We start from the raw sequence: 15371 nt of genomic DNA, 5'->3' as shown, positions 1-15371 counted from the left end.
TTTCTTGTCAAATTAACCGATTGATCAACTACATAACTCATAATTAACATTTTTAAAGATCCAAAGTTAACATAATTTGGAAGATTCATAAAGTCCTATTACATTCTACACAACAGCAGTCCAAACTACCTTCCTTCTACAAACTGGTAATATGCAACACTCCTTCTACACATCAGTAATTTGCAACCTTCCAGAATTTGGCATTGCTGGCTCATGCATCCATATTAATCATAATGTTACAACCCCCCAAATCAGGACAACAATCTTTGTTAGGTTCCTTGTCCTTTGCTCTCTTTTTTTTTGAGTTTCTCCTTCAGTGATTTTATCTCCAATGCCATCTCGTTTGGTTTGTTTTGCCATCACAGATCCTTCTCTTGCAGAGCTTCATTCTCAGCTTCTAATATGTTCTTACTTCTTAAGATGCTAGGTAGTACCTGCTTAGCCCTCTTACAAATTTCTTCATCATACCAGTCCCAATATCTACACCCTCCAACTTGCAACAAATTTTGCATTTTATCAATCGTGTAATAACACAAATATCCATATCTCCATTATCTTACCTGATCTTGAGCACACTCAATATATCTTCACACTAGATTTTTTTCTATCCATGAAGTCTTCAAAATGGTTCTAGTTCCACACTTGTAGAATGGGATTGGTTTATTGCATCTTGCCTTGTTTCATTGGAGTGGATGGAAGGGAAGGAGATTTCCCCTTGAATAGATGAAAGAAGATTTTCCACTGCATAGATAAAAGAAGGAATCAATGAACTTGTAAATCTAATGGCACGACTTGCAAGGAAGAAATAGGTTTGCCATATTTTTTTTGGACATTTTTGCCCCCTGACAAATATTCCTCCACACAACATAGCCATGTAACAAGATGATTCACGGGTCAAAATTGACAAAATGACTCGACTGGCATGTTTTCCTAAGTTTAGTGACCTTTTTGGAGACAAAAAAGTCTAGTGATCAAGCAATTTCATTTGTAATAGTTGAGTGACCATTTCGGCCATTCACTTTTATATCAAATTCAGTTATAGCTTTCCTCAAAACTTTTGCTTTCTTGAAACTTACACCTGTAGACTACATTGGTCGTGCATATACAATGTATCAAAATCAAAACTCTAGCCTAGCAAGCAAAGAGATCACATATTCATGGAAACTTTCGACTTCAAAACTTAATTTTCATCTAACCTTTTACATATTATTCCCTTTTCTGCACCAGTAATCATTCACCTCAATCTAGTATTAATGTAACAACAGCTAAAAATAAAATAATGGGATATCAAAAATCAATAGTTTGAAATATTGATATTGTTAGCACAAAAAATCAAGTAGCGAAAGTAACGTTAAAATCTCATAAATAATAACAATAAGAAATGCATAACAGGAAACAAAATATTCTATTTCAATTCATTAGTTTCCCTCAGCTACAAACTTAGGACTCCAAATCCTTGAATAGAGAAACATAACCACAAATCCTATTTTAATTATAATACCAAAACATGACTCAACCCTATTTCCTAAACCAACTATCATATCAAATCTAATCTAGTTACCAAATAATAAATCAACTTCTATAGCTATTAAAATTTTAAATAGCTTGGTTTAATTTTTTGTCAACACTGCCTCCCTTAAACCAAGCTCTTCATGTAATCAGGTTCAACGTCATCACAAATTTGAATTGCTTTTGCAACATCTGTGGTAGTATTGTTCACATGCAATTTCAATTTAATTTTTATCTCCATCTTCGCCAACGGGAGTAGGACATACATGTATTTTGCACACAATTCAACAACCAATTTTGCTCAAAAAAATTCATCCATAGTGACCCATTGACTATTAGAGCCTCCATCATGCTATTCTTGGATAATAATAATTCACACTATTTTCAACCAATAAATCATGCTTTTCTTTTCATCAATAATTTTCAATTTAATGATTGCCAGTGTATTCATCTATTCCACAAGTACCCCAACAATTTCTTTAATATTCTCATCCACAACAAAATTAATGCATTCATTGACAAGTTCTTCTTCATCAATCACCTCAAACAAAGTATGCAAATCATAATTTTCAACTATATCAAAAATTTCAAAAGTCTTTTTATCATCAACAAACACATCCTCTTCCAAATTAACTTTGCATTCCAAACCAATTTTTGACTTATGATTAGATTCATATGGAAATTCTAGCACTAAAATATAAAAGAGATATAATCAAAACCACTGAGGTGTTGAAAAGAGATGATAAGCCTTTTATTTATTTATTTTTTTAATCAAATAAGTTTTATTAAGCAGAAATCATGCGTACACAAGATGGGACACAGTCACAGCTGCCCAACCACCCATCTACGAAACGTTGGGAATCCCAACTTATCCATCCTAATATCCCCTCTAACCAACCGCGGTAAATCAGAAAACCCATTATAAACCTGGCCCGAACTAGAGTCGGCACCGTAATTTGCTAGGCGGTCTGCCGGTGAATTCGCTTCCCTGTAACAGTGCAAAATCATTTGAAAGTGCTGTCGAAACTACAGCAAGTCATCCAGCTCCCTCTGCAACCTCCATGGACAAGCACTAGCCCCTTGAACGATCTGAATGAGTGTAAGTGAGTCTACCTCCATATGCAACTCCAGGTACCCTTGGGCAACATAGTATTTAACTCCTAAGAGGAGCGCCCGCAATTCTGCATGTAGACTGGTCATCGTTCCAAAATGCTCCGAATACCCGAACACAAAATTCACATGATGATCCTGCACCAGGCCACCTCCTCCACTCAATCCTGGGTTCCCTTGTGAACACCCATCTGAATTTAACTTCCAACCTCCCTGTGGTGTTACCCATCTAACTGGATAAATGACCATCCTCTCCTAGCAGTTAACCACCTCACAAAGCAATCCGTCCCACAAAGATTCCGACCACCGCACCCTAGGGAACTATGCCTGAAAAATGTCAACCAGTGACTGGACGACCCGATTCACCTTTTCCCTGATCCGCATCCTCTGTCCCTCATACACCCCCTATTCCTTGCCTTCCATAACTCCCAGCAAATCATCGACGGGAGAATCCTGTACAAAAATCTCAAAAAGATGTTATTCCTTCTCCTCAACCACCAAAGCCACACCATATGGCGCACCGTATGCACCCCCTCCATTTCTCCAGCATGAATCTCAAAGTGCTGCCAAACTAAGCGTGCCCCTTCCCCAGAGCAGAAAACATGGTCCAGGCCCTCCTTTCGAGACTCCTGGCAGCACAAACATCTAGAAGAGCCACGCACCCCAAATCTTCTCAATTTATCCATACTAGGGAGCTTGCCCTGTAGCAGTCACAGCATAAAGAAAGAGACTTTAATTGGGAGGCCTTGTTGCCAGACGGAGGCAGCAAACCAAGATCTATTATCAACCTGGCGAACGAGGGAATATGCCGATGATGTGGAAAAGCTGCCAGAGTTTGTCAAAACCCACACTATCCGATAAGCACCCCGAAAGGATGGGGGAGTAACGTCCAGTACACGCCCAACCAGCCCTGCATCCAAATGTTGATTAAGCATAGCTATATTCCAGGCCCCTCCGATCTACAAAATCAGCTACCAAATGATCATGGAAGATCTCCACCTGTTTACATAACGCTCCTGACCCCATCCATTTGTCATGCCAAAAATTCATCAACCCTTGATGTACGACTCAGCTGATGTTGTCCTCCCCCACTTGCTATGCTGCTACCAACCTTCTCCATGTGTGGGAACTTCACTGATTCACCTCAGCCAGACATGCATGTGACCCCAAACAATATTTCCGTGACATGAATTTTGTCCAGAGCGACTGCTGCTGTCGAAATTTTCACCAGAGCTTAACGGAGAATGAGTCGTAAACCCCCTTCAAGTCCCGCAAACCAATACCTCCCTCTTCTCGAAGTCGACACAAATCCCTCCACTAGATCCAATGGAACTTAGTCCCAAAGTCTGAAACTCCCCACAAGAAATTCGCGAATAACTTCTCCAAAGCCGCAAGAACCCCCTTTGAAGGAGAAGCAGTTGCGAGCAAGTGTATTGGCATTGAAGATAAAACACTCTTAACCAACACCACTCTACCTCCAGCCGATAAAAGCTGGTTCTTCCAAGATAGAATACGCGCCGCCACTGCATTATATATATCTGCAAAGTAAACCTTCTTCTGCCTTCTGACGTACAAAGGACAGCCAAGATAGCGTACTAGAAAAGCTTGCTTCTGAAACCCCAATATCTGACCAATTGCTGCAGCCTTCTGTGACGAAAACTTAGGGTGAGTCAAGAAACAGTTTTTTTTTGGAATTTATCCATTGTCTCAAAGCCACGCTGTACTCGTCCAGTACCTTTTTAAGGAGAATTAGAGAGGATCTCACTCGCCTGGAGAAGATGATCACATCATCGGCATATGCCAGGTGTGTTACAACGGGACATCGAGGAGGTACTCTAAAAGAGGTGAACTGCCGTTGTGAGTCTAAAGCATTCAGAGCCCGAGATAGCATCTCTGCTCCAATCACAAATAAGGCCAGCAATATGGGATCCCTTAGCCGAAGACCCCGGGATGACTTAAAAAAGCGTAGTGGCGTGCCATTAACCAATACCGAGAACCAGACATTAGACACTAGGCGCCATATCATGTCTATCCAAGACTTGCAAAACCCAAAGTAGCGAAGCACTTGCAAAAGAAAAGGCCACAAGATTCTATCATATGTTTTTATCATGTCTAATTTAATCACCACGTTCCCACGTCGATTAGACTTCTAGATATCTGATAACAACTCCTGAGCAAGCAAGAAATTATCTGCAATTTGTCTCCCTTTCACAAACCCACTCTGCTGTGGAGATATGAGCCGGGGCAGTATTTTAGCCAATATCTCCGAAAGAAGCTTCAAAATGATTTTGTTGGCAAAATTGCAAAGACTTATGGGCCGAAACTGAGTGAAGTCCTGAGGGTTTTCCACCTTTGGCAGTAGCACAAGCGATGTAGCCATGATACTCCTCGGGAGCTGCACTTCACAGAAAAAACTCACAACCGTCCTATACACATCCAAGGCTATCACCTCCCATGCGAAGGTGAAGAATTTCCCTGTGAATCCATCGGGGCCTGCTGCATTCTCCTCGTCAGTGCAAAAACTATGCCCTTAACTTCTTCAAGAGACGGGATCTCTGTTAACATCTAGTTGTCCTGGGCAATGACCAATTTTGGAATAACGTCCAAAATGTCAATGGAAGGTGAACCCCTTTCTGCTGTGAAAAGCTCCTGGAAGAAATTCACGGCAACCCCACCAATCTGTGACTCCTCCTCGATCCACTCTCCGTCTGGCTTCCGCACCTGATGAATCACTGCCCGGCGCCGCCGCTATGCGACCAACGAGTGAAAGAACGAAGAGTTCCTGTCCCCATCCTGAAGCCACTTCACCCGTGCTTTCTGCCTCCAAAAACCCTCCTCGATCGTCAGGGCATGCTGCAGTCGCGTTCGAGCATGATGTAGCTCGCAGCACAAGTGATCCGTCAGATCCAGATTGTACTTCGTCTCAGCCACTATCACCTCGCGCTCTGTACCCCAGGCTGCCTCAAAAATATCACCAAAAGAAAGCTTTGACCACAACTTTAAAGCCTGCTTGACACCATGTAGACACCAAATTTTTGCCAAATTTTTGTCAAATTTTATGTTTTCTTAAATATTTTCTATTTCATAAGTCATTATTTTCCTGCATTTTTAAGTATATTTTGTCTCATTTGTGTAGATTTATCTTAAAAAAAAAGAAAAAGAAAAGTAAAAAAAAATCAATCAAAAATAAAAAATCAAAATCAAATTATTACTAAACTTACACATTTTCATCATTTTCCATACCAAATACACTTAACCCATTCCTACACTCAATTTTCTTGACCTTTCTTGTCATTTGGTAAAACTCATCATTTGGACTAACCAAACACTCCACCTTTTTGGCTCCATATACATCTCTCAGCTCTCTCCCTCACAAGACAGGGGAGGAACAACAAAAAAAAAAAGAAACACTCCAACTCTCACATCCCTCTCGGCTCTCTCCCTCGACAGACGAAAAATGGGAAGCTTGGGAGCTTGCTGCTAGTGCCATTACCACCACCACTGCCATAATAATCTCCATTGTAAAACCATTGTAAGCCTCTCCTTTTATTTTTTTGTTTTGATTCCAACGAGATAGCTCCTGGAAATTTGGCAAAGATTTAGTTGATCCTTATTTTAATGCAAACTGGTTCGGTTTTTTTTTTCTTCTTTTCTTCGGCTTTGATGATCAATAATCTTGTGGGTTTTGTGAAATAAATTGGTTGTTGATGTTGTTGTATTTTTTTGGGATAAGCCATGCACAAAAATTAAAAAAAAAAAAAGAAATGGGCCTATGAATGCATGTCAAGTGTTTGTGAAAATGCCAAAATGAAAAACGAATTAAAGGAGTGAATTTGGTGTGTATGTTTTGCTAAAATAGATGACCATTAGCTAGTATAGGTCCGAAAATGTTGGATTATCTAAAATTTTTGGAGTTTTTGAGCTTTAAAAGCATTAGAGTATTTTTCTTCATTTAGGGGCTGTTTTACTTTAATTTAGCCTTTTTATGTTGTTTTCTTGTCCAACTAGGATTGTAGTTGTAATGTAGAAGTTATAAGGAGGGTTTTGGCATAATTTTTATGATTTTTTGTGAAGGATATGGTGTTTTGAAAAAATAAAAAATTGGGCTGTCTTTTGTCATTTGGCCACTTTCGGGTCATTTTTTTTGTAAAAAGTAACTTAAAAAATGAATTCTACGCGAAAAATCGAGTGAGGGGATATATTTTGGTGAAATTTTGGGGATCGGAAAATTCGCAGGTGGCCGGCGGAGGTCCCGCGGCGGCGGCGCCGGCAGTGGCCATGGCCACCAGCTGAAACTTCTTTAGCTGGCCGAAGAAGAAGGAAAAGAAACAGATGGGGAAGAGAAAGAGAAGAAGAAAAAAAGAAAGAAAGGGAAGAAAAGAAAAAGGAAAATGGGTTGGGCTAATTTTTTTTTTTTTTTGTGGGCTTGTTTCTTATTTTTGGTTGGGTTAGAAGGTCAGACTCATGCTTTATTTTGGTTGGGTTTTGAGTGATAAATGATGGGCTGGCCTGTGTGTTTTGTCTTGGACTTTCGATTGGATCGGACGGCTTTCGGCCCAAATAAATAAAATGATGACCCGATGGCCTTTTTCTTGCCTAAATCAGAAATCGAAATTTGCACTTTGGTCCCTAATCTTTGGAGTAGTTTTACTTCAACCCAGAACATTTTAAATTTCTTTCACTTATGTCCTTAGATTAATTAGACTTTGGTCCCTAAACTTTATTCTTTATTTAATTTTGGCCCCTAAACTTTGGAAAAATTATATTTTTTCCCTAAAAGTTTTTCAAGTTTTGCATTTCAATCCCTGGTGAATTTTGACTCTCTTTATTATAATTGTTTCTTTTCTTTAATAGCTAATTATGTTACTTTTGAGTATATTTAACTTGTAATTTTGGATGTTCTTAAATTTCTTTACATTTGATATGTCAAGGTGAATTTAGTATTTTCATTATTATTATTATTATTTCAATTAAATTGGTGCCATGATTCTTTTGTTCATTTTGAGTATAAATAGGGCAATTTGACTCCATTTAGTCACCACTTCAAAAGGGAGGTACCCCTATTATTATTATTATTTCAATGTCAATTACATGCTTTTATGTGCTCCTACGTGTTCCTATGTGTTTATATATTTTTAGATGTTTTATTTATTTGATTTAACGTTCATTCAATTTTTCTTATAGTTGTTTAGTTAATTTTTTATAATTATTTGAGAGGCATTTAAACACCTCAAAATGTAATTGATAGGATAATTAGATTTATTTTATTATATTTTCTCCTTTTAGATTGTAGTTAGGTCCCCTGTTGTAATAGATAGGGTAGATATGATTTTCTTTATTTTCACATTTTAGATTGTAGTTAGGTTCCCCGTTGTAATAGATAGGTTCCGTGTGTTTATGTGGCTTATGTGTTATGTGTTTTATCCGCTTTTCTTAGGATTTTTGCATCTAGATATTATGTTTATGTGTTACGTGCTATGTGCGCTTATGTGTTTATTTGTTTTAATTTATGCCTCCTTGGTTTTACTATATATTATTAATACATGGCGTCACCACACTAGTCCAACGCAAGTTGTGACTTCTCCCTTCGTTTACTTGTTAGTCCAACGCTAGTAAGGATTTTTAGAAATGGGTTAGTTCAATGCTAGACCCTTAGATCATTCGCGCGTTAGATTCATCTTTGTGTGATATTCATTACATTTTCACGCATATTTTTTATTTTTAGGATCTTTTCTCATTTGCATGATATTGTCTATTATTGCATCTCATTTAAGTTAGTTCATTTGCTTGTCTATATTAGGAGAATTATTCTTTGAACATGGGAAATGGGTGATTATAACTTTTTAGTTTAAATACCCCATTAATCCCTGTATAAGAAAATTATGTCACGAGTTTTCGCCTCCCGTACCCTTTATGTTGCATTCCCTTTTTTCTTTGATCACTTATATCTATGTATATAATTTAATTTCTTTTTTCTTTTAATTTCATAATTTGCATACTCGTGACACCTTCAAGGAATTATTTTGGCTTTCGCAATTAATGCGATTGGTTCAATTAAACCCTTGAATGAACATTTTGTCCCTTTCGATATTTTTATAAATTTAGATTTGCATCCATGTAGGAAACATCCAAACATGATAAGATTAAGGGTTAGATTAGGAAAATTTTGATTAAGCCTCATAACTAGTTTAGACTAGGTTGAAAGGTGCCTTAAATTTGAGTTAATCGAACCTTTGCCTTCCTTTTCTTCAACCGTGACTCCCGAACCCATTTTCTCTTGTTTTTCGAAGACTTGGAGTTGTCAAAAAGGGTTTTATTTTATTTTATTTTTGTCAAAAAATATTTTTGGGGTGACTTGGTACACCCAAACTCAATATCAAGTGGCGACTCCTATTTTTTCTTAAAAATCCTTTTAGACTAAATTTTGGACCCAAATTGTCGCATTTTTTAAAGTCTCATTCTAGGTCCTTTTCACTTATTTTTAAATAACAATCACATCTTTTGTAAACACCTTTATTTTTCCATCGCGAAAAATAGGGCGCGACACACCCCGTAGCTTCGTAGCCAATATCTGCATGGGAGGCCCGCTAACTGATTCTGACCAGCATTCTTTAACCACCCCCAGCAAGTCCTTATGTGTGGTCCAAATGTTCAGAAATCGAAACGGCTTGGGTTTATTGTCCAGGCGCATAGCCACTGATAACAACAACGGGGGATGATCCTGACAGATCTCGTCCCAAAAGTTGAACCATAACCTGGTGTTGTAGCTCCAAAGCTATCCCATTCAACAACAACTTGGCGACGCCACTGGGAACTGCTAGAGAGTCCAAGCACTTGGTTTAGTTGTCTTTTGTCTTTCTAACCCTTTCACTTATCATATTTGGATGTTTAGGTTGCATATTTCTTTTACTTATTCTTTTTCCTCATTTTTAGTATTATTGCATTTCCCACACGCGACCGTCTCTCGATATTCGCATATGCGATGATTTGTTTATTTATTTTCATTTATTTATATTTATATACTTGTATCGCGCTTGCATCTTGGGTGGGGGAAAATATCACTTTAGAGCCTTCACGCGTGTTTTAATTATAATCCCTCCTCTCAAAAGAAAGCACTTCATACGTGCATGCATTAATTTCACCATATTTTTATTTTTATCGTTGGCGCCATCCCACATTTTCTTATAGGATTAGAATCGATTTCTTTAGGTATGCGGATGGTGTGCTATGCACCCATAGCGATGCCTAAGGGATCACTCAAGCCACCGATCAAAGGCCTCGGGATTGATGACCATTCGCCTTTTAGTCTGAAGGCTTGGGAGCCTGAAACCTTATCGAGTCTAGATGCATTAGTAAGCCAAACCTCATGCATCTATATTAGAAATTACCTAGAATAGAGTCGATCTTACCAAATTAGTAACACTAGACACGAGGGGAGGGATTTCACCCCTCTTTCTTTGCTTTCTTTACTTTCCATTCTTATATCATTTACTGTCTCAACGTGTTATGTGTTATTTGTTGAACTAATCTCTCCTTGTTTTCTCTTTTTCTGCATACACAAACCTTAGAAATAAAGAGTCCTGGCATGGTACTCTTTTAGGATAAGACCGCCCTTTATATCAAGCACGTTTAAATTTTAGTCAATTGCATTAATAATACACATATGTATTGCATATCATTTTAGGCTTACCCCAGCATTTAAATGGGGCACTTTTAGGTCATATTTCAATTATTTCATTGTATATTTAATGTGCTTTAATAAATTGTCATCATGCATTAACTATAGAGGGAATGCCGCATAGGGAATCCCACGTTAAGAGTTAGCTACCTTGTGTCTCGGATATGTAATTCAATGAGACTTGCACGTTTATACTTTTGTATCATCCAAAGGGAGTAGTGCACAAGGTAAGGTAGGATTTGATCATTTTCACGATGACGACTTTGAGAATGATGGAAAAGTTTTTGCACATTAGAATATGAGCATCTAATAATCATTTTTTGGTCATTTTGTCAAAGTTGGTATAATCCCTTGCGTAAGGACACTAAATTGAAGAAATTCACAAATGATTTACTTCTTGTTGGAAAAATAAATATATTGTGGCCAAATTTGGATTTTAGAAGGCTCATAGACTAATGCGTTGCAACGAAATTTGTGAAATTTGAAATTACAAATGGATGGACAATCCAATCGATTTTTGAATAAACAGTCAATTCCATCCAATCCATTTTATTAATTTATTCACTTTTTGGACAATCCAGTCAATTTTTGAATAAATCGTCAAGTTCATTCAATCCATTTTACTAGTTTATTCATTTTTAAGATAATTCAGTCAATTTTTGAATAAACCGTCAATTCTATCCAATCCATTTGACCAATTTATTCATTTTTAGGACAATACAATCAATTTTGAATAAATCATCAATTCTATCCAATTCATTATTCATTTTGTCAATTTTGTTTTTTGAATAAACTCTCAATTTCATCCAATCTATTTGGTATAATCCAGTCAATTTTTGAACTAACCATCAATTTCATTCGATCCATTTAATTCGTTTATTCTCTTTTAAAGTTTCGATCTATGGTTCACCGAAGAAACTAGTCGAGACATTTTAATCCCTTCAAAAATAAGTTTTTCACACTAAATTGATTTTTAATATCACTTTATATGTCAATCAAAGCAATCAATCCATTCGGACTTTGTCCTCATTTTGTTAGGACAAATTGTCTCTTGTTACTCCAATCAGACAAATTTTTCAAAATTATCTTTTATTCAAATCTCAATAAGTCGATTGGATTCATCAGGTATTGTATAGTACCTACCCCAGAGGATTGCATTTTTCATGTTAGACCAATCCTTGGCATAAAAGGACTCCCCCATAGGACATGCATATCGATTTTACAATTTTGCTTACTAACTCTAGGTATTTTCTTTTATTTTTCCCCCCTCCACATTTATAAAAGATGTTTCGATAGGGTAAAAAAAAATTTATTTTTCCTATATCTGATAATATTCTTGGTCTATAAGTTTTGAAAATTACAAGTGTTACCTGATTTTTGGACAAATCCTACGATGAAAAATCCATCTGAAAATGCCAATCTAAAGTATTTCAAAAATCTCTTGATTCATTGTTTCTGATACATTTTGTCTCAACAGATAGAAAGAAAGTGTGTATATATATATATAAATGTATTCTTTAGAGATTTTTCTTTTCTCATATGTATTATATTTGAGTACAAAAAAAAAATTTCAAACATTGGAATAATAGATTTTTTATTTAGATAATTATTGTTTTGTATATATTCATTCTTTATTTGCTCATTAGGAGATTTCATGATGAATTCTAAGAAATAAGACTAAATTGAGATTTTTTCGACCTCTTGTTTGAAAATTCATGAGTGTATGTCCAATTCCCAAAAAAGCTTTGTATACACTAAATTTGTGGTCTAAACTATTCACTGAGAGTAGTCAAAAACAAAAGGGGTCACTCAAATTTAATAGTTTGTCATAAAAAATCAACCCCGACACTTTTCTTTTTCATTTTTTGTCCACTTCTATCGAACCTCTAAGGTCAGTCGCATTGGTTGACTAGCTTCAAAGTGAGATAATTTTTACTGTGAAAATGTTCAGTGTGTCTAACCAGATTCAATCCACATTTGAGTGAAAGCAAAAATGTACATTACTTCTTATTTGTTTTGAAAATTTGGAATGGCACTTTAGACTTTAGTTTCTCTATCTATACAGATTTTATCATTTGTTTTCCCATTTGAGACTTAAGAAAAATAGAATTTCGTTTCAAATAAAAGCCTTCATGATCATGACCCTCCATGGAAAAATTTTCAAATGTCAAAAGGAATTGGATTTTTCCAACGGGCTATTTTTTACTTTGGTTGTCATGAGAAATAAGAATGATGCTGTGGCCGTCGTTTCTACCATCTAAACATTTTTATCCTTTGCATCATCATTTGAGCCTAAATTGGTGGTTCATTTCAAAAGGACTTATGATCGCACCCCCACACTGGGGAAGGAGATTTGAAAAAAAAGAGAAAAACTATAAGTTGGGGGAATTTGACTCTACCATTGATTTTTTATCTTCAATATTGGAAAGAAAGAGGGGCCATCTATACTCCAAAAATTAGGGAGTTTTCAATTCTATCATTGACATTTAGGATCTCAGTATTGGTAAAAAGAGAAAAAAATGAAAAAAAATGAAAAAAATGAAAAAATGATGAAACGAAAAGAAAAATGCAAAGATATTCAATGTTGAATTCCCTCTAGTGATTGATAAAGAGAGAGTCAAAATGGGGTTCCGGATTTTAAGTCCAAAACTGAGGCAATTTTTGGGAAGGAATGCGATCATAAGTGCGTTATCCTTAAAAATTTTATTTCTTTTAGCTATCATTATCAAGCCACATTACAAACTCATAAAGTCCATTGCTGACTTATTTTTCATGACAATTTGAAGTGAAAATCTTGCCTCAGAGGAACCTACCATTCACTCGTGATCATAAGGCCATAACTTGTTTCCATATGTTTAGTTATCGTTTCTACCCATACATTACAGGTCTATAGAACTTATATGTTGACTGAGTTTTCTCAAGAAATAAGAGTGATAAACTATTTGCTTTCACTGAGATGTGATATTGAATGGGTTAGACACAATTTGAGCACAAAAAAAAAAGACAGATCCTGACATGTCGAGCCATCTCAAAATCATGAATAATACTCATTTGATTGGTCCTAAAAGATAAGCTAACAAGAAGGGGACCCTTTTTCCTCAACACCGCTCCCAAAATGAGGAAGAGATATTTTGCAATTTGGTCTTGTTTTGAGAGATTTATCATGGAGTCTTCTACATGACATTTAAAGTTTTTTAGTAAAAAATGCATTTTCTATTGTACATCAACTCACATTGCATGTTAGTTTTCTAAATTTTGAAAAAAAAAATAGTTTTCTTGTTTTGTCCAACTAAATGGAGAATCACTTGAATAAAATTTTATAATAGGCCCAAATTGGGGCAAATTTTTTGTAATATATTTGCGAGATTTTGTCAAATGAGTTCAAATTGAGGCAAAATTTGTAATACATTTGTAGGGAATGTCCAAGGTCAAGTATTTTTTCAAATTTTGATAAGTCAACACTTTGCATGAATCTTAATTATTACATCATTGCTCAAAAAAAAAGATGAAAAGAAAAGAAAAAGAATTTTGAAAAATTCAAGTGCTTTGAAAAATTTCCCTTGTGCAGAGTTAAATGGTTAAGATCAAGGAAAAACGGCAATCAGAATCATGCAATAATATGGAGATCAATCACGAAATTAAAAATAGAGCAATAATCATAACCTTGACAAACGTGGAGGATCGGCTATTTGCTCAAAAGGAAATACATAAACTCTGGCAGGCCAACTTTTTTGAAAAAAAAAAGGAAAAAAAAAAAAAGAAAAAAGCGAGAAAAAAAATGGAATGAAAGAAAAAGAAAAAAAGAACAGAAAAAAAAGAAAAAAGAAAAAAAAAAGAAAAGAAAAAGGAAAAAGAAAAAAGAAGAGAAAAGAAAAAAGGAGGAGTGAAAAAAAAAAGAGTTTTTCCTTCAATTTTGCAAATTTTTGCTATTGAATTTTGGGAGCATTTCACTTGGAAATTACATTGCTAAGTTGGGACAATACCTTATCCTCTTATGCTTCGAATGGAAATGGTAATACCTGCCAAAATTGAGATCCCGTCCTTGCGCATTTTGACGAAGGCTCAGGCAGAAAATAAATCAAATGGATCAAGGAGCACAATGAGTTGCTGTCTCCAATGGATGAAAAGAGGTTGAATGTTTATCATGGACAATGCTATCAACAAAAGATCGTTCGTTGGTAATGATAAGAAAGACAAATATCGCTTATTTGAAGTAAGGGATAAAGTTTTGAAGCGAATTCTTCCGATTCAAGAGAAGGTTAAAGGAAATGTTTGCTCCAACTTGGCAAGGACAATTTATTGTTCAAAGAATGCTATCCGGAGGAACGCCCATTCTCACAGAACTGGATGGACAGGTTTTTCCTCTGCCAATCAATTCAGATATGTGTAAGAAATTCTTTTTTTGATTATGTGATTTTTCTTTTTGAGATACCATCTAGGATGGATTAAAGGCGGGCATTCTTCTTTTCTCTTTGAACATCTTACCCCTAGTTTTCCCCTTTGAACCTCCAGAATAATTTAATCCTGCATTTGATAGCCCCCCTAAGGATCACAAACCCCACACTGGGGCAAATTTTATCTCCTATTTGTTATAAAAAAAAGAAAAAAAAAAGAAAAGAGTCAAAAGCCAAATTGGGGCAATTTTTTCAGTTTTAATACCCTCATACTGGGGCAAATATTGAATGAACGCGGTTTTTGGGTTTTTGGAACCTCTTTGAATATTTGCTTTCAAACCTTAACTTTTTTTCTACACCCACTTGATTCCATCATAAAGTCCCAACATCCGCCTTAGTAGTATTTCTAATAAAAATCACTTAATCAAATGGCAAATGATGTCAATGCACCTTCACCAATTTTGTATGGAAAGGATTGTCGCACTGATGTCATTATTTCTTAAAACACATTTCTGAGTTGATAAAGATTGCCAACAAGATTTGTTCATTAGGTGAAAACCTGAAAGGGAGTCTTTTCAAAAAAAAAAAGAAAAAAAAGAGAAAAAAATAGAAAATGAAAGCAAAAGAAAAAGAAAAAGAGGGGTGACCTTAGTGAAAATCCGAAAGGTTAAGGCCATCAA

At 35.9% G+C, this 15371-nt stretch overlaps 1 protein-coding gene across 1 annotated transcript; it reads right to left on the bottom strand.

Annotated features, from left to right (window-relative positions):
- Positions 1-3936: 3936 nt before the first annotated feature.
- LOC113766431 lies at positions 3937-4645 on the bottom strand. The gene is made up of 2 exons (XM_027310624.1): positions 4355-4645; positions 3937-4266 (listed from the first exon to the last, which is right to left on the bottom strand). The coding sequence occupies exons 1-2, from the start codon at positions 4643-4645 to the stop codon at positions 3937-3939; spliced, it is 621 nt and encodes a 206-aa protein (XP_027166425.1).
- Positions 4646-15371: the final 10726 nt, after the last annotated feature.

Source organism: Coffea eugenioides, chromosome 3 (assembly GCF_003713205.1).
Source record: "Coffea eugenioides isolate CCC68of chromosome 3, Ceug_1.0, whole genome shotgun sequence".
NCBI classification, from domain to species: domain Eukaryota; kingdom Viridiplantae; phylum Streptophyta; class Magnoliopsida; order Gentianales; family Rubiaceae; genus Coffea; species Coffea eugenioides.
Note: the sequence above shows the minus strand (reverse complement) of the source record. Positions and strands in the feature narration are given on the sequence as shown.

Bases quoted from the DNA above. Each gene is read 5' to 3' on its own strand.
- LOC113766431 (XM_027310624.1), bottom strand. From the start codon at position 4,645: ATGATATGGCGCCTAGTGTCTAATGTCTGGTTCTCGGTATTGGTTAAT. The intron at 4,267-4,354 runs GTACTGGACGAG...TTTTCGTCACAG, and splicing joins CTCTAATTCTCCTTAAAAAG to AAGGCTGCAGCAATTGGTCA.